At 36.5% G+C, this 20,851-nt stretch overlaps 1 protein-coding gene and 1 non-coding gene across 4 annotated transcripts in view; one reads left to right on the forward strand and one right to left on the reverse strand.

The window, feature by feature from the left end:
* Positions 1 to 6,854, forward strand: part of LOC111415969 (frizzled 2) — a 203,661-nt gene extending 196,807 nt beyond the window's left edge. For all 3 annotated transcript variants that reach the window (XM_023047880.2, XM_023047881.2, XM_023047882.2), the window contains one exon: positions 4,591 to 6,854. In XM_023047880.2, the coding sequence (XP_022903648.1) occupies positions 4,692 to 6,542 (1,851 nt within the window). In that variant the 5' untranslated portion in view covers positions 4,591 to 4,691 and the 3' untranslated portion in view covers positions 6,543 to 6,854. The remainder of the gene's footprint in view (positions 1 to 4,590) is intronic.
* Positions 6,855 to 8,441: 1,587 nt separating this feature from the next.
* TRNAI-AAU (transfer RNA isoleucine (anticodon AAU)) lies at positions 8,442 to 8,515 on the reverse strand. Its single transcript has one exon. It is a non-coding gene; the product is annotated as a tRNA-Ile (tRNA).
* Positions 8,516 to 20,851: the final 12,336 nt, after the last annotated feature.

A 20,851-nucleotide genomic window follows, 5' to 3' on the forward strand; every position in this document is an offset into this window, starting at 1 on the left:
CTACACGAACCGGGAAATAAATCCTGGATAAAAATACACTTTTTTATGCGGATGAAACGGTATTTATAGAAAACAAAAAAATCGAGCTGCGTGGGCTCTCGGTGATGATGCGTCCCACTTGTTCCAACCGAACCACACCATCCGAACAATTAACGAGTGTTCGTTGACAGATGTTCCCGGTGGAAACAAGAATCCCGTTTTCGGAAACGAACTTGTAAAACTCGACTTATATTTTTAGGTAAACGATTAAATTTTTATAATGAGTATCAATATAAATGTTTTGAATGAAACTGAAGTAGAACTTTATGGAGAGTATTTGCCAAAGTAGCTTCCCAGGCGTTTATTATTGTCCTAAACTACTACGTTGTCGTCTGCCGGTTTATTTTCGTCTCACCGGCAGGTGCTTAATTTAAATACCGCAATTGGCGGTTGGACTTTTCTTTTTTTGGAAGGGACAGTTGTACCGCCGCACGGTCCGTAAAGCAATGGTCGGCAGAAGGCTTACAGTTAAGAAGACTAAGAGATCTGCTCGATACAGAACGAACCAGGACCCAGGGACCCTTGTCTCTGGGACAGTTTATGTCCCCGATGGTAGACAGATAGTGGAGTCTCGAGCACAAGCGAGACAACGGCCCAGCACGACACCGCTGGTGACATTACTGGACCCAGCGACGTTCCCTGGTAAAGGTTGGGATGAGAGGAGCGAAGGGTAAAGCAGATAAAAGGGGGCAACGCCGTAGGTAGTAGTGGTTGGTAGTCTCTGGATTTTTTATCGGTCGTGTCACGACCGTTAATTTATTACCGGGTGCTCGGCAAGAAGACACGGGTATACGTTACTAGCCACCCCCGCTCGTATGGAAATCTAATTTGAGATCGACGAGGTCTTTTCGTTCTTACTCTTGATGAAACCGGCGAAGAAGTCCCACGCGGACTTGCAACCGCGCCGTCATCCACTTTGATTTTGAATGGACGCCATTTGCATAATCGTAAATAATAAACGCGAAGGGGGAGGGATCGGGTCGTTTAAAATTCAAAATGCGATCTCGAGTGGAGAGGCGACGCAATTGAGTTATTTTAGCCCACCGCACCTCGTTATACAATAGAAATAATTGAAGAGACGCGACCCGCTGTGTCTGCACTTGACTTACGGCCCATATTTCAACGTAGAAAGGAAAAAAAACGTTTCATTACCGAGAGCACGGTAATGGTTCTCGGTAACTCACGGACCGAGCCTCAAGTATGCAAATGCAGGTGGACACAAAACACCAAACAAAGCCTTGTTTACAAAATTTTACCAAATCTACAAAACACGTGCTACACAATTTCATCAATCGCCTCGTTTATTCGTACAGACATTGATCGATTGTAGTTCTAATTCGCACTCGTCTCGTCAAATGGCTTTAATTAATCACCGCAACGATCACCTCGTGTAGTGTAACTGGGTAAAAAATAAGGAGTTGAAACGAGTCTGTCTCGAGAGTTCAGGGCCTTGACTTTGTATAGAGGAAAGGTGTTGGAGGGAAAGACGAGGAACGAAAGCTTTACAATGAGTTTTGAGTGTTGCCACAGCGCTTCTGGGAAAACGAACCTCCTTGATTTTCTCTTGTCGCGTCCGACCTGTTTATACAACACCTTAGTTCAATTAAGATATTGAATTAGATAGACTCGACTGACCGGTACGCTAGTATTTCCCTTATCGTTCCGATCAGGCGATTAACGCTGGAAAAGCTGTGGCGTTTAAAATTCCATGGGTGCCGTGGATTCATTGCGGTAGTACGTGATTTATCGAAAAACGTGTAAGGAATAGCAATATTACACATATGTTTGAGTAAAAAATTATGAAAAATTCAAGAATCATCATGTGGCTTACCCTTGACCCAAAAAACACGTTAAAAATAAAAAGAAAATGCGGAAAATTGTATAACATACCGAAAAATCACATTAAAGTTTCGATGTGACGTCACAAGCAATGTATTCCTATTAAACCAATCAACACCTAATCTACAAATTGTTTATTTTATAGCCACGCACAAAATCAATCTGATAAACTTAAAAGTAAAGTTATTTTCACTAAACTAGGTGAGTTTATAACGTATATTTACGGATGAAACATCCTTGTTTTTCTTAGGCTTTCGATGCATAACGACTGACTACTTATCGTTAGATAGACTTTGTGTTAATACTAGAACTAACACTAGACCTATAACTAGAAACATTCGGGTTTAGCCGATTCTAGTTATAGGTATTTTGTTAGTTCTAGTGATAGCGCTAGTGTAAAACTAGAACTAACACTACACTGAGAACTAGAAACATTCGGGTTTAGCCGCACGTCTCTCAAGACGGCTAAACCCGAATGATTCTAGTTCTAGGTATTGTGTTAGTTCTAGTGCAAAACTAACACTAGACTGAAAACTAGAAACATTTGGATTTAGCCCCACGTCTCTCAAGACGGCTAAACCCGAAAGATTCTAGTTCTAGGTTTTGTCTTCGTTTTAGTGATAGTACTGGTATAAAACTAGAACTAACACTAGACCTAGAACTAGAAACATTCGGGTTTAGCCGCACGTCTCTCAAGACGGCTAAACCCGAATGATTCTAGTTCTAGGTGTTATGTTAGTTCTAGTGCAAAACTAAAACTAACACTAGACTGAAAACTAGAAACATTCGGATTTAGCTTTAGTTTTAGATTTAGTTTCTCAAGACGGCTAAACCCGAATGATTCTAGATCTAAGTCTTGTGTTAGTTCTAGTGATAGTATTAGTGTAAAACTAGAACTAACACTAGACCTAGAACTAGAAACATTCGGCTTTAGCCGCACGTCTCTCAAGATGGCTAAACCCGAATGATTCTAGTTCTAAGTCTTGTGTTAGGTCTAGTGCAAAACTAGATATGCGCAAATCGTGTATTGCAATACCAATACTGTGATATTGGTTGCATACTTGCAATGATGACGTCGGGTACGATAATTAATTAACACGCTGTATATGATTATCACGGCCGATGACGTGACAAAAAGTATAAATGATACGTTCTTAAGTTATACTTTAATCCAGAGATGTTTTTTAAGTATTTATACAATTCTAAGAACGTGATTTCTAAAAGGTTACAGATTCGTACCGTTGTGTTCGCTCAGGGACGTAAACAGGCCCATCGGGATCGAGTAGAACATGTGTGATCGTAAAAGGCCGATCGTTTCCTTTTGCAGTTAATATTTCCCCTTCCAGATAGCACACGACAAGCTATACGTCCCCTGCGATCATTAACGTCTGTAGGCGCTCACGTCGGGTCGCCGTCATAATGGTAAATACCGATTTTACACGTTCGAAATACGTCGCAGGTAATGAATGGATGCCAACGGGACCAGTGATGGCATCAACATATACACAGCCATATATTTCCACATCGAAATGACGTGCACGCGTAAATCAACCTCGTACATTAAACACTGAGTGTTTCAAGGTCGAAACCGTCTTGTTCTGGTGTTAAAACGCTTGAAATTATGCGTCCGCCGAGAGCTTCATTATCCATTTAGCGACCGATTTGGCGTCTCGCGTGTCCAGCGGCTCTGAACAGTATTTCAGGAAGATGGCATCTCGTTAAATGCCGACATGCGACAGAAAACCAACAGCGGACGTGGCCCTTAATTTATGTATACTGAACCTTTAAAATCTGTAGGTAGTCACCTGTGGTGCCGATGCGTGCTCACGACTCCGTGTACTCCTCCGGATTCTCTCTATCCTCGCCCCCCTCTACGGTCGTCCCTTGTCCTTATGCCTTATTCATGGGGGCTTCGAACATTTATCAAGGCAAGCCGGGCCTACGCCTAACCGTATCTGCAATTTTCTTAATTGGCTGCACGTCTACATGCGCACACTACATGTATAAATAAATAGTAGCTATCGAAGCAAACTTTTTCTTTATATTTTTCTCACGTTTATGCTCTAATCTTCTTCTGAAAGTCCGAGTAAATGTAATTATCTCAAAGGAATCGTTCACAATCCAATTCAATTCTAAGTAACTATCGCGTAAGAGAAAAGTTTGGTTTGTTCTCGCTTGCTAAATGCTAAAGTAAATCGTACGTTAAGTGCTTTATAAAAGATTAATTCGATGAGTACAAGAAAAAGGGGTCGCCTGAAGCGCCATATGCTCCTTCCTGTTCTCTTTCCTTCCCAATGGCGGGTTTAAGAGGCGCGAAAGCATGCGGTAATTGCAAATACGGCCCGGTGACGTCACGCTTTGATCCGCTGCTTAAATCCCCACGGGGAAGAGCGTAATTGACGTCCGTATCCTTCGACCCTATTACCGCCCCACGCCCTCCGTATTACTGGGTGCAACAGAGTGCATAGAAATGCAGTTATAGGATGTCGAAGGATGTTTAACTTGAGGGTGTTTTGAGATGTGCTTCGGGGGCGGTCACCCTCACCCTATAAGAACGTGATTTCGGACGCAATAACTCTGCTTCTATTCAGATCCCCTCATCTTATTTTATGGGAAATAAATTGACTTCATTTTAATCTTAAGAAAAAATAATATCGTATTAAAACTTTTTAATGTGTTTCCTAACTAAGTAAATGTTTTCTTTTGTTTCAGATTGTCATGTTAGGAGGGGCGATCAGCCGACGGTAGTCTAAAAAATAATCTTCGTCATTTCAAATAGATGATATTGGAACGACTATAAGAGGCAGAATACGATGAAGCCGTCCGCGAGCTCGTCATTGCTGGTGGCAGCGATTTTGATGTTGACAAACATTCGATATAGTGCATCTAGTAATTCGATAGTGTCCTCGATGCATTCTGATCCAGATTTTGAAGGAAAATGCGAACTGATTACGATACCGATGTGCCTGACTGTTGGTTACAACTACACGCGAATGCCCAATGAGTTGAACCACGATACTCAAGAAGAAGCTGGCATGGAAGTCCATCAATTTTGGCCTCTGGTAGAGATTAAATGTTCGCCCGATTTACTGTTTTTCTTGTGTTCAATGTACACGCCGATTTGCTTGAAGGATTATGCAAAACGATTACCGCCGTGTCGAGGGCTATGCAGAAGAGCGAGAGAAGGTTGCGAACCGATTATGCAACAGTACGGGTTCAAATGGCCGGATAGAATGGAATGCGAACAATTTCCCGAGTTCGGGTTATCTGATAACCTCTGCATGGATGAGAATAAAGAAAATAGTCCACAAACAACGCAAAAATCAACCACGCCGCGTTCCAAACACAAACCACGTTGTAAGGATCCAAAAAACTGCCCAGTCACCCCAGGGGAAAAAAAACCAAACGATTGCACGTGCCATTGCAAAGCGCCGCTAATTCCACTGGGGAAAGACTCCATCCTGTACAACAGAAGCGTCGCCGCCGGAAGCGTCCCAAATTGTGCCCACCCGTGCCAGGAGACGTTCTTCAACGCAGACGAAAAAGAGTTCGCGGCCGTATGGATCACCCTGTGGTCAGCACTATGCGCGGCGTCAACCTTAATGACACTCACCACGTTTCTTATCGAAACGGAACGGTTTAAGTACCCCGAGAGGCCTATCGTCTTTTTGTCCGCCTGCTACTTTCTCGTATCCGTCGGTTATTTGATACGTGTCGGCGTTGGTCACAGCGAGGTGGCATGCGACGGTAATATAATCCGTTACTCATCGACCGGACCCAATATGTGCACTTTGGTCTTCTTATTGGTGTATTTCTTCGGAATGGCGTCCTCCATATGGTGGGTTGTATTGTCGTTTACCTGGTTCCTTGCCGCAGGATTGAAATGGGGGAACGAAGCTATCGCGAGTTACGCTCAGTTCTTTCATTTAGCCGCGTGGTTAATCCCTACTATTCAGACTGTATCCGTATTATTGTCCGGTGCGGTGGATGGTGATATAGTGGCCGGAATTTGCCACGTAGGTAATATGAACATGGACAATTTGAAAACTTTTGTTCTCGCGCCACTTTTTGCATATTTACTCGTTGGATTCAGCTTCCTCTTAGCTGGATTCGTATCTTTATTCAGAATAAGATCTGTCATTAAAAAACAAGGTGGAACTGGAGCGGGCGTTAAAGCGGACAAGTTGGAAAAACTCATGATTAGGATAGGGATCTTTAGCGTTCTTTACATGGTACCGGCTACTATTGTAATTGGATGCTATCTTTACGAACACACCTACCACGACGAATGGTTGTCCTCATTAACCTGCACATGTTTTAATCCAGTTAACAACAGTAAACTCCGTTCGAAACCCCTTTACTCGGTACTTATGCTCAAATATTTTATGGCACTCGCTGTCGGAATCACCTCGGGCGTTTGGATTTGGTCTGGAAAAACTTTAGATTCTTGGAGGAGGTTGTGGAGAAGACTTTTTGGCAGACCGGATATGTCTGGCGCAGGAGCTGTGTTAATCAAAACTAGACCAGGAAAGCCTCCTCCTCAATATCTCGTAGCCGGACCAGGAAGCGCATCTTTACTTGCACCAACCGGAAGCGTAGCTTCTGCTAGCCAACACCATTTGCACCACCACGTTCTTAAGCAACCTCCGCTAAGCCACGTATGACAAGTGGGCGATGGGGCCACTCCGGTCGTAGTTGCACATCCAGGACCGGGCTCTGGGCCATCGTTGAGCAACTATGGGCCCATTTGAGTGACCGCCATGTTGGCCCCTCGCCAGTCGGTCACAGCTCTCTAGTCTCAGTGCCACAAATAGTTTTTCCTTTGAACACGGATCCCCGAGCACGGTGTGTTTCGCTACGGAAGAGCCTCATTTCAAAACCTTCGTTTTTAATTTATTAAATTGTGATCAGTATAAATCTTAACGAGAGATACAAGTGTTACAGACGCTGCATACTCAAATAATAAATATACGAAAGTAAAAAATTTGTAAGAACATATCTCCATTAACGGTCGTTTATTATTTAATTTGTATCAAAAACTGAGCGCAACTAATTGGAAAATCAATGTGAGATTTATATACGTAATTACTCGTAGGTGGAATCTGAAAATATGCGTTTTAAAAATAAAAGAAACTATTCGAAATGAATTGATGTGATTTCTGTCTTAAAAGTAGTCGAGAATGGAACGAGTGCGTATGGTGTATGTTTGATGGATTGGAAGTAATAATGTAACTGTATTCAAAAAATTTTCCCACGTTTATCGTTGTGTGCAGGCCGACGCCACGAATTGTGCCATATTTATTTTCCGACGTATTAAAATAGGGACCATGCATTTGACCATAATACAGTTATATTATGACTTTGATCGTGCGAAAGTTTCGATGCGTGCGTCTGTATAAAAACGTAATAATAATAATAATATATTCTTATAGTAGACCCCTCCCAGCTTAGTTTGTAAGGTTTTTATATGGATTAGGACCCGATCATTAATCTTTTTGTACTTATTGTGTATTTATACGTATCCTTCTTCATATTGTAAATATAATCATAATATTTATTACGACGATAACTAAAATAAATAAAGAAAGGAAGAAACGTTGAATCGTGTAAAGAAAATTAAAAGAATACGTGGATCGGCTATATTTATTGTAGTCAGTGATTATTTGTATCCAAATATAGGCGTAACGAAAGAAATTAGGCTTAGCGACATATCAACGTTTTTTAAATACCACACTCATTGACGCATGCGTATCGTTCGAACTGTATTCGCTTCATTTCGGTTTTCGATCGAAATTTATACGGTGAAGAATCAAAATAATATTTTTACCAGCCTGCTTTTGTACAGGCGCTAACAATAAACAAATACAATAAACGCATTTTTGTAATGAGCACAAAAAAAAATAAACTGAAAATCTTTTGTATATTATTTCTATAACCCATATGTACAGCAAAATATTTGTAACTGCGTGTATAGTAGTTTTTAGCTATTGTAATTGTCTGTATGCTTCAACAATGTATACGAATTTAATTATATTTTATTGTTTAAATTATATTTTTGCATTTTTACTTGTACCCTTTCACCAAAGAAAAACCAAATAAGTTGTCTCCAAAAAGGTAAGTAAGTTTTGAGTTAAAAAATAATCAAAATTCCAAGAACTTGTACATTAATCGTTACAATGTCAAACGAGATATTAGTACTTTCTACAGAATACCCTATTTTTTATTTCAAAACAAATACGACAAATAAGATAACTCGCTCGAACGACCAATTATTAATTATTAGCAACAGATAACGCAGACTCGTTTCTACACTTGTCGCTCACGCTATTTATAAACCGCCACTTGAACGACCTATTAAAGTGACTAATCGTTCAATAAATATGTACAACGATACTCTGTATATTTGCTACCGAATGATTACCGTGTAAACAAATAAATTTCAAATATTAGCACACTATAATATTCGTTGTATTAGCTTCAAAAAGCAAATCATTAGAAACCTAGATTGAATTATTACGTTTTATATTATTTTGATTTTTTATTAGAAACTTAAAAAAAAAAGTTGGCCCATGGGGGGATCGAACCCGCGACCTTCGCGTTATTAGCACGACGCTCTAACCAACTGAGCTAATGGGCCGTGTAAAATCGGTATATATAGTTAGAATCTTGTTGAATTAGAACCACTATTGAGAATAATACTAAATATTTAACATAGCAGTATATTTATACTGCCCTACTGAACCCAAATCACATTTATCATGATGTACATAATCCGTATTTTACCCGAAGTTGTTTTAATGAAAAAAATTATATAGAAAACGTTTGTTTTTTGATTCTGTAATAATAGATATTGTAGAACTAACTGTACCTAGCTGTACCTGGAGTAACTATTGAGAAAATACATGATCACATTATGTTTTTCCTGTTAAGGAGGAGGCTAAATATCTAAATTAGAATAGTAGATACCTCAATGCTGACCTCACTATTAATTATGATACACTCATTACTATTGACAAATATGATGCTCTTTTTTGTACAAAATATCAGGACATCAAAGTAACTTATTGGTTTTAATTAAAATATTTTAACGAAAACTTCAGTTATACTTTCGGCAGACCACAAAAAGGTATAGGTGCCATATGCGAGGAATTAGGCATAAAACTTCAAAATAATGTCTACCTTGAGTTTAGTTCCGCTGTACCTGGAGAAACTATTGAGAAAATACATGATCACATTATGCTTTTTCCTGTTAAGGAGGCTAAATATCTAAATCGGGATAGAAAATACCTCAATACTGACCTCACTATTAACTATGATAGACTCATAACTATTGACTATTATGAAACTCTTTTTTATACAAAATACCAGGACATCAAAGTAACTTGTTGGTTTTAATTAAAATATTTTAACGAAAACTTTAGTTGTACTTTCGGCAGATCACAAAAATATATGTGCCACATGCGAGGAATTAGGTATAAAACTTCAAAGTAGCTTCTAAGTTAAGTTCAGTTCCGCTGTACCTGGAGAAACTACTAAGAAAATACATGATCAGAAATTTAACAGGAAAAAAGCATAATGTGATCGATCAATGATCACATTATGCTTTTTTCCTGTTAAAGAGGCTAAATATGTAAATCAGGATAGCAAATACCTCAATGCTGACCTCACTATTAACTAGGATAGACTTATAACTATTGACAATTATGATACTCTCTTTTTGTACAAAATACCAAGTCATCAAAGTAACTTATTGGTTTTAATTAAAATGTTTTCACGAAAACTTTAGTTGTACTTTCGGCAGATCACAAAAATATATGTGCCACATGCGAGGAATTAGGTATAAAACTTCAAAGTAGCTTCTAAGTTAAGTTCAGTTCCGCTGTACCTGGACAAACTACTAAGAAAATACCTCAATGCTGACCTCACTATTAACTAGGATAGACTTATAACTATTGACAATTATGATACTCTCTTTTTGTACAAAATACCAGGACATCAAAGTAACTTATTGGTTTTAATTAAAATGTTTTGACGAAAACTTCAGTTATACTTTTGAAAGATCACAAAAGGATATATGTGCCATATGCGAGGAATTAGGTATAAAACTTCAAAGTAACTTCCAACTGAAATTCAGTTTGCGCAGAAATTTCAGTACACAAAAACGCAGTAAAAAATGAATGAGATTAAAAATATTTGTATGGATCGAAACGAGTTGCATATATTTGTCGTAATTAGCTGCAGAATCTGCCTCTGAATTCGTCTACAGGATTTTTTTTTGATACTGCTGCCATGGGTGTATGTATATGGACCTTCATTTATGCTGTGGTATGGGACAATGAGGACCAAATTTGATGACTTTCGGCAATTTTTTTTTAGCATTCTTCCGATATGGTATCTCTATTCTCTCTGACAATGTCCTACTCTCTCTATGGCTCTACAGCCCGAATTGGCCTTGCCTTCCTTAACTTTGCCTCCAATTTTTCCTCTCTCTCTCAGTTTCTTTCCCCGATTATCCCCTTAGTATCTCGGTCGACTGCACCTTCCCATCTCATCCTCCGCCGCTTTCGCGATTTCATTCCTTGCAACCTTTTACCACTTAAGCATTCTCTCTTCTGCCATTTTAATCACATACCCAACACATTTTCAACTCTGGATTCTAATGAACCCCGAAACGGTAGGTCCTTAAATTTCTCGGATTTCTGCCAGTTTCTGAGTCCATGATTCACTACCCTAACTTATAATCTGTCTAATGATTGTTTTGTATAAGCGTACTCACTCATCTTACTTACAAGTGCCACAATATTCTGTATGTGTCGTTTCTCTAACAAGGTCACTACCTCACTTGGCCTCACCCTATCAAAAACCTGTTTAGATCGACTAAACACTTAAAAAAGCTGTCTTGTCGAAATCTATGGCCTTCTCAGTTACTTATCGGATAATACTGCGTTGTTGTGCGATGATCATAGTTGCTGTTATTTCTTCTGATCATCAGTTTTTGTTTAAAATTAGATAGAACTCAAGAAGGTAATTTCCCTAAAACTATTTGGATTTGTTCTTTCACCCTTCTTTAGTATTGGTGTCAGTATGCCCCACTTACGTTGAGATGGATATCCTTTTACTTTTCATAGTTTTGTTATACACTCTGTTATATTTCATCTAACGCTGCGTCTCTGCCATGTTTAACCAGCTAGATTGTTATTTCATCGATACCTGGAGATTTTCTGTTTTTCAAATCCTGAATTGTTTGTTTCATTTTTTCTTTGGAGAATGTGAATACCAGTTGAGTATTAGTTTCTACGTCTGCTTGAGGAGGTTTTGTGTTTTCTTCATTTTCTTTCATGTCTTCATATAACTTCATGAAGTATTTTTCCCAATTTTCCGCCTTTATCCTTGTGTTTGATTCACTCTTCATATTTTTCTTCGTATGTTATTGCGCCTGATCTTTTCTGTAAATAGGATCATCTATTTTTTCCGCAACTATATCCGTCACTTTTTAAATGAAATATGGACTTGTGTTAGGTCTTGCATTTCCTGATGTGACTCTTCTACCTAATGCTTCCTCTGCCGATTTAATCATAGTAGAGTGTAGTTTTTCCATACAGTTTCAGTATTGTCGTGATCCTGTATTCTGTTTGTCGATACTTTTTCCTCAAGTCTTTGTTGATATAGGTACTTAAATTAATTATTCTTCAGTTGAATCTTTGTTTAGTTTACTGCTTTGCTATATGGTTATTCTTCTTAATTATTCTTCCTTATTCTGTGGTTAGTTTCCGTATTTGCGTACGACAAGTTACTCACGTCTAGTATTTTCCTGGGGTGAATATTTCGTTCATGATGATAACTAATCTATTAATGATTTTTGGCCACTACTTTGGAAGGTATGTTTGTCTTGTCGCTTGTTGGGATATTATGTATTGTTGTATGTCTCTCCCAAGATTAATTTCATCCCTTTTCGGCATACCATTCAGTACAGTTTGCAGATTCTAGTAGAATGTATCTATCTCTTCCTTTAATTTGTTGATAAGGTGTGTTGTTTTACCTTTTTGACAGCTGGCCGATAATTTATGTTGTTTCGAATGATGTATCAGAATTTCAACTATTGACGGTGCTAATTTCTATATGTGGTGTTGCCCTTTCCTTTCTCTTTTGTTTCGGAGATAGCTAGTATATCGATTGTGTGGCTGTTCATTTCTAATATTATATCTTGATTTTTATTGTTGTAAGATTTTATATTCCAATATCAACATTTCACTGTAGTTTGGTAAAAATTTGGTATTTTTTTTCCAAACAGCAACCAGAACCTCAACTAGAGGCATACTAGACGACTTACATCATAGGAAAGATTTGCAACGCTGCATTTACATGCAGCTACTCTGCGTCAATTCGTGAAAATCTCGACCGTATAGCATTCAAGAATTTGAGATGCTGAGTAAGTAGTTTCTGTTTAATTGTGATTGGTTTGGGGATGTTTAGTTGTGATGTGCTTCAGCGTAGTCATCATTATTTCTCATCTATCACATCATATTTCGGCATGCTCCCGAAAGGTAATTTTGGTGTTTACCGTCATCTCAAAGGATTTGACGCTGTGGTGTTAATTTCTTGGTGGGTGATTGTAATATTTATTTTTAGCGGCATCCACCGGCAGGAATGTGTCTGCCATTCTTTTCGTCTGTGTATTATGTAGTGTTGTAATCACCATTATGTCTAATTTGTAATTATTATATTAGTTTGTTACATAATTTGTCTGTAATCTTTTACCCTTGACTAATTGTGTATAAGGAGCCTTACCTTTATATATTAATATTCACATTATCTTCATAACACATCTTATAACCAATCATAATAACAAATCAGTTCATTTATGTAACATTATTTATGAAAACACGTAATTCATTCTTAGACTATAGTGTGAGATACATTAATTTGGTTTCATTTCTCCTAACTGAATAATTTGATAAATGATATCTCTGGTCGACGTTGCTGTATTTTTTTTTGATTTTGCCAATATCCAAATTTCTTTTGGCATCGTGTTCATAATTTCTGTTTCTACAAGAATGATCAGGAAGAAAAATTTTTTCCTGATCGTTTAGCGTATTCTCGACCTTTTTCTTTCTTCGGTATTAACAAAAGTTACATAATGAATCTGTGCTTTTCTATAATTCAAATTTATTATGTTCAATACTGGCCCATTCAATATGTATAGCAAAATGGCACCAGAAAAGGTCTTAAGTTTTCTGTACTCTCATATTGATTATATATGTCGGGACAGAGAGAACGTTGGTGGTGTCAGTGAGGAATAAGGCGAATGTTCCCACCTGGACATTAAAGAGAAGATAAGAGTTACTAAGAAAGATGTATTGCTACCATGATGGTTGACTACAGTTTTATGCTAAACAGAGAAAGCACTTTTAAAGAGAGAAAATCAAAGATAAGAAATCAACTGGAGACAGGAAATCAAAGTCATACAAAACGTCTTTAATGGCTAATGCAGTACATTGTTATTTCATGCAAGGTTACTAACATCCAATTTATTTTATTTAATAAAATAACTTTACCTACTTAATACAATACAATTTTAGTTGAAACATCAAAAGTAATTTGTACATAATTATTATTGTACATATAAACAAATATCAGATGAGATCAGTACCAAAAAAACTTTCAAGATCGTCTTATTGTTTAGCAAAATCTTCATTTTGTACCGCATATTGCTCTTGAATATGCAGCTCTATGCAAGCTCTTGAAACCCTCACAATACATATCATCTGGAAACGCCATATGTTAAAATTGTCACCCCACTTTATATAACAAGAACTTCATGACAACTGTAGCTAACTTGATACTAAAGGGTCTTTTTCAACACTTATCATCCCTTATCAACTATCACCCCTTTTCTCAATTCATTACAATACATTTTTACAATAATGTCGTTGAGCTTTTCTAATTGTTGATACATTCGAAGCACCAACATTAAATAAATAAATTATTAATTAAATGTTTTTACTTTTTCTATTTTTTATATATTACCAACGTATCATTAAAAAAGTTTTAATAAATTTGAGTGCACGATGTTTTAAAACAAAAAAATGCATGCGTTTGAAAAATAAAAAAAAAGTGAATAGAGCGGATACGCACAAAAAAATTCCAAGCTTTTTAACACCGAAAACTTTCCGTTTGAATACTATTCATTGGTGCAGTGTAATAATTGGGCAATTAAATGAGATATGTACTTGAAAAATTCATACTTCCTATTGAAAAAATTTTTTGAAAGCTATTGTTCGCACTTTTACAAAACTTGAAAAACGATTGCGAACGTGGTTGTTTAATTGAATTCCACGTTACATTGTAAATTTGCTTCGTTAGTAAAGTACTTTGTCTCGTAGATTGGTTCTTAAGCACATCTCTTTCGAGGTTGAGATCCTTCTTCTCTACACAGGTTTGGTCGTTTTATTTTGGTTTCGTCGCACATTAACCGGGCGACATAATGAGTGCCGGATTCGTGTTTGCATTTAGTCACACAATGGCCGCGAAGACTCTACAGGGCCATTTTCTTTTCAACGCCGCGCCATTTAGCCGGGGCTAAAATTAACGCCTGAAAGCGCTCCACGGTACGTGTCGTATTATATGAACGTTATATTTACCGACCCCGCAATTAATATTCTCGTAATAGCAGTAACACATGCATCACGCATTAAGGGGGTATTGTTACAGGCGGGCGAGTTTTCTTCGAGTTATTAAAAGCTTACTACAACAAAGATGACTTGGTCAAATTTAGAAAGAATTTTTTGTTGAGTATTACTTAGGGATTTTTTGTACTGAATTGATGATGGTAACAAGTCGGGATATCTCCCTACATTGAAGAACTAGGGTTAAACCTGTACGAAAATAACTCTCTTCTACACACGCCATGGAGTCGTGGAGACATTTAATTAAAACCAAGAATTTATACCATTCATAAATCTTTATTTAGCATTATGCCAAGCAGAAGTCATAAACTATTTATGAGTGAATATACGTTGATATTTCGCCCGCACATGCTCGTATAGCACCTTTTGCACGTACTGGTATTGTAAACCGTTTTAAAGCCAGACCCCAGCTCTCCTTTCTTTTCTTATTTATTTCTTTTTTTCTTTCGTTTTATTCTTTTCCTCTCTTCTTTCGCACCAACCCATAAAGACTTGTCCGGCTCGTGTATATGAACGAACGTTTTCCATTTCATTTTACACCTCCAAACCAGATCTTGAAAGTAAATTCCCTCCTTTCTTCCTCATGTTTTGTCTTTAGTCGGACCGTTTTTCTGGGAACGAGTATCCTTTGACAATTTCGTCCGGCGGGCGAAAGCGGAGCGTAATTTCCCGAACATTTTACTTACACAATAAATAATAAATGATTTACGACATTACAGTATTGTTGGTGTTCGTTTTATTGAAATCCAACCACCAACGTCGACGTTTACGACATGGTTGATCTAACATCTAAAAGGATTAATGGTGTAAACATAAATATGGTTTCTTTAAAGTGCTAATTTAAATTATTTTAAAGTAGGTATACTGAAATCATCTGTTAATTTATGAAATTAATTGAGCGAGATTAACTTTAATTAATCTATTTTTGAAATAGTTCATGATACTTAAAATGTTGTTTTCTGCTCCAATGATTTTATAAGAGAACAGTCAATAAATACTTACATTTATAAGGCGTTAGTTCAATGTCATTATAACTTCCTGTTTGTATAATTAATTTTACTTTACCACATGAAACGCTTCATTAAGTATACAAGTATGATCGATTTAATTAAACGTGGATTCATCTGGATTATTGGCACAATCCCAAAATCAATACAGCGTTTAATCGTGTATTTGTAATTATCTTTTCATCGTGATTCTCTTATTGTACATTTCTAGCTGGATTTCCTCGTGATTCAAATATAGTTTAGAGCTTTCGTTTTGTAAATATTGCCCGGATTAGGAAGATTTATCAAGTTCCGTAAATTCGAGTTTATACACGTTGGGTTAAATGATTTACGAACGGCGTGTTTTCATTCCGAGACCGTGATATACTACGCCAGAATCGGTTTCCTTTTGAAATAAAAGACGATAAATAATTCGGTTGACCGTGACATGTTGACATTTTTAATAAGTAAAATTGCGAAGACACAACAGCGAGCCGCCCTGGGGCGGATGTAAATCATATTAAATATGTACACGTAGGCTGTAAAGCTGGAACGTAACCGGCTCTGTCTTCGTCAACACGCACTATTATTTCTTCACCACCAAACGAAATGAATCGTCATAAACAATTTTTACCAATCAAAAATAATGAGTCATGCAATATTTTCAAAAAACCTAATTTATTTTTAAACTGGCAACTTTAAATGAAGTCAGAATGACTTTCTAACACATTTTTTCTTACATACAACGATATATTTTCTTAAGAAGCAAACATTTCTCTTGGTTGCATGTCTTACTTTTCAGATTTAATAGGTGGGTGACGCCAAACCTTTGTGCAGATGTAAATCGCAATCCGGCGCTTGGCATTGTGTAACCGAGGTTTATGCATTGCACGAGTTTGACGCAATCGTATAACCTATTAATTGGATGCACTTATATGGACACCCTGCGAGAGATTGTAACTTTAACTGTTCCGCACGATTGTGCGGGCGATTTTGAACGACGTTATCTCTACATTGCAATAATTGAACCAATATTTTCTAAATAAAATTTTGCAAAGAATGTTTACTGACAAATTTAAATTAAAGGTCATTTTCTCGCACCACAAATTGGTGCAAGCTATTTTAGTACAATTTATATTATTCAATGTCATAATAACAAATTGACATTGAAATGTTATAGAATCAAATTGCATCGAGTCGATTTTAAATTATCTTATATAATTAGAACTAAATTTACTTAAAAAAATAGATAGATTTCATAACAACGTTATCAAAACTCATTTCTGCTTCGTTAACCACACACATATAGATGTTTCACGCACGTGGCTATTAGATTTGTTTGGGTTTTTTTTATTAACTGTTGAAATCCTGTTCTAAAATATTTTCAAGATAACCGCCACTTTTGATTTACCGAAATACTAAACTTTGTTCTTTTAAGTGGAATCGTGTAATTTTTAACATATGTATATCCTGATTCTCTATACAAAATTATATTGACCTTGATAAAGATTGTGGAAAAAACAAAACGAAATTTGATCAAAGTCATAACATACATAGTCATAGATAAATAACTAACAGGACGTGAACAATGAGTTTTAAAAGATGTTATCAAAATTGACGTGCTCTATAAAGCACGTCAAAGAGGGTATAAATAATTGGTATTATCGTTTTGTTGAATATATACTCTAATTTTGCCGCGCGCTATATAACGCTTCATATTATTTTATAGTTTGGACTGGATTAGATTTTATTTTATTCCCAGCGTCTACCTAATCTAGAACTTAATTTCAGCTCTTTGGAAAATGGTTAGAATTAAAGCATCAAAACGATGTATGACTGTTGTGAAAAATATAATTTAGAAATGAAAAGCCATTCTGGATATGATATTCAACAAGACATTTTCATTTTTTTGAAAAATATTAAAAATAGATGGACATGCTATTATCGAAATAAGCATCGTCAAGAACAAATTTAGAGGAATGTAAATAACAGTGCAACAAAAAAGCACTGTTTAGCAGTTGCAATACTGAATTATATTTTGCTACAAAGTTTAAGGAAATCTGAAAAATGAGATGTTACACAAATTGTGCTAATGTTTCAACATGTGGTTCGTTATCTTGCACTAAAAGATCAAAACGTATTTTACAACGCATGAAAGTTTATTACTTTCTCCTTTCTCCAAGTTCATATAAGTCCTAATTAGGGAATGCATTCCCGGGATCCCGAATCACGGAATCCCGGGATCTCGAATGATTGGACTCGAAAATCCCGGGATTTTTAAAGCTGAATCCCGGGATTTTTGGGATTATAACAAAATTGAAATAATTAACTTATTTTGTAAAAATTTATTAATTTTTTCTGCTAGTGGCCGCCCTCTTAAATATGCCGTTATAGGCGGCCGCCTACTCTGCTTATGCATAATACGGGGATTCCCCGCTACGGCCCGCCGTCGAATTCATGTCTAAAATAATGACTTTTCTTCTACTAATTACTCTGTCTTGTATTTTTACTTAGTAAACTTTAATATTTTGAATTAGGTACATCAAACATCAATGGTTAAATTAAGTTGTGTTCTGTTTGAATTTTAAAGTTTTAAAAATTAAACTTACATATAAATTTTGAAAGTTTATTACTACGGTAAAATATACTAACTATAATAAAGAACATAAGATAATTAAAACACAATCTAGTAATGAACCAAACAAACATGAAAGACAAAAATAATTACTAAAACATTTAAATATTTTATAGAATATTTTATATTCATTTTTGACAAAGTATGTACAGTAAAATATTTTTAATCCCGAAATCCCGGGATTGTAAAACTAGCCTGGAATTGCAATCCCTAGTCCTAATACATCGCTAATATTTTGTTTTAGACTGTGAGGGAAACTTTCTGTAAGTGTGGTTTATCCAACTGTAAATCTAATTCATATAGAAACAATCGTAGAACAACGTAGCAACGTAACAATGTAGAATATCCAAGCATTAACCCTAGCTTGATTAAGTATTTCGTAGGAAATCAATGGTATCAACACCACCTTTTGTAGAAATTGATGACTTCTAGTTTTTTGATACATCATTAATAGACCTTGTGAGGTGCATTATTTATAATAAAATCACTAACTTCTAACTTTGCCTTTTTCGGTGAAAAACAGACCACCGTCAAATTTCCATCAAAAACTTGACAGGAAGCTAGAAGAAATTTCCCTTTTGTTGACTCTCAATGTTTCCATAATTGTTAACTTATAACTTGTTAACATCAAAGCTGACAATGGTACACACATGTACCAATTATTATCATGATTATCATGAATTGGTGTTGTTAGTTTTCTAACATAATTTTCAGCAAAAGGTTCTTCTTTAGGGTTAGCATCTTTGCCAATACAAGGTATTGCATTGAACATATACAGCATACTCTAAAATTCAAAAACAGGTATATGACATAAGGGCTTACGTCCGATGAGATGATATCAATTGACGTTTCCTACATCTCAGAACCGGTTTCAGTCTCAAGCTAAGTTTCCACATGCACGGATTACTGGTGCCAGTACGAAGCCAGTTTAGTGGCGCCAATTAGCTGGTGCCAGAAGTTGTTTCCACATAAATGTTATAATTGTGTACTGGCACAGTAATAAAAATGGCGTCAAGTGATTTACTTCGCGCCGGCATCAATGTGGTAGTCCAAATGTGTTCCTTGAAACTGCACACGTTATTAACAAAAAAAAAACAAGGGTTAGATCGTGGATTGCACGTAGAAATAACCTAGGTGCGTCTAGTACTACTTTAATTAGAGAATTATGCCATGAAGATCAGGAAGCATTTTTTAATCATTTAAGAATAACTGAAGAGAATTTCATGTTTTTGTTGAGGCAAGTATCCTCTAAAATACAAAAACAACATACGCATATGAAGATGCCCTTCCAGTTCACGTAAAACTGCAAGCAACTTAAGATTTTTGGCCTCTGAAGATTCTTTTACATTCTTGCAATATATATATCGTTTGCCAAAATGAGGAACTGTTTTCTTCATAATTTCAACTATGCTTCTGACAGCTTCATTTCGTGCTATTCGGTACTTATATTGTGGAATTTTCTGATTCCACAAACAAGGATATTGTTCATACGTTTCTAGAAATAGTACTGTTTGTTCTGATGTCCATTTTTTGGACGGTTTATTAGCGGATTTGTTCATTTTAGTTGGACGAACAAGTTAATAGTTACACGTTTTCATTATAAATACTGCTACTGGCGCCAAAAAGTAGGAGTAGCGTCAACTTTATTGGTGCTATGATTATTGGCACCAATTTATTAATTTATTGGCGCCAGTGGTATTTTGCTATTTCGTAATTAGGCTCCTTGTGTATTCCTGATGGCTCCTGTGATACTGCAATAAGCTCCAAATAATGAAGTAACTAATAAGTAACTGAACTAACCCTGTAACTTTCCGAAATATTTATTAACTCTACAAAGTGAATACGAAGTAAAGGCCGAAAGATATTTTACAATTATTTGGAAAAGCAACATCCCGCATTTGTATCCCCCCAGTCCAAGATATTGCTCGCTGCGATGCTTTTAATCCATTTCATATGAGTACCTAACGAGGGTGTAATTAACGCGATTACATAGGGTGCACTGTTTGTGCCTGTGAAGAGCCTGATAGCGTAATTGATAGCTGAGCAACAAGAACGACCGCTTCCAGTACAAAATAATAATTTATTAATAATTCATAAACATTTATTAACCCCTTAAGAGCCAGGCCGGATATATCTCGGGGCATACTATATTTATTTGCATTTATTTGAAAAAGAATTGGTCTTTGACCATTAATTGGGGTTAATATACCCTAAAACTTTTATTGCTTAATGTTAATTGTTTGCTGGTGGTACCTGTCCCTAAGGGTCAAGAAACTCGAATTTGAAGATCATCCCAGGAATAATCGTCAGTAATTCTTTGAAAAGTATTCAGCTGTTATGTAGTCAGTTTCAGACTAAACACGAATACCAATGACACCTCTTTCACCCTCAGGATAAAATTCTATAAAAGTGGAGAAAATACTTCCCCTTCCCAACTGTGAAGGATAGCCTCTTATTCATTTAACAGAGTCTGTCTTAGAGTGCTCTCAAACCAGTGATAAACTTTGTGGTCTAATTAAGTATCTATCGACAAAATTAGACTTGGTCTGGATTTACGCATATTAGGGTGTCATAATTTACTTTGTAGACAAGCACTTTTACTTAATCGCCCAGAACATATGGAAGTCTATACAGCACTTGAATACTTTGTTCAGGTGAAACATCAA

Source organism: Onthophagus taurus, chromosome 1, assembly GCF_036711975.1.
Source record: "Onthophagus taurus isolate NC chromosome 1, IU_Otau_3.0, whole genome shotgun sequence".
Lineage (NCBI taxonomy): Eukaryota > Metazoa > Arthropoda > Insecta > Coleoptera > Scarabaeidae > Onthophagus > Onthophagus taurus.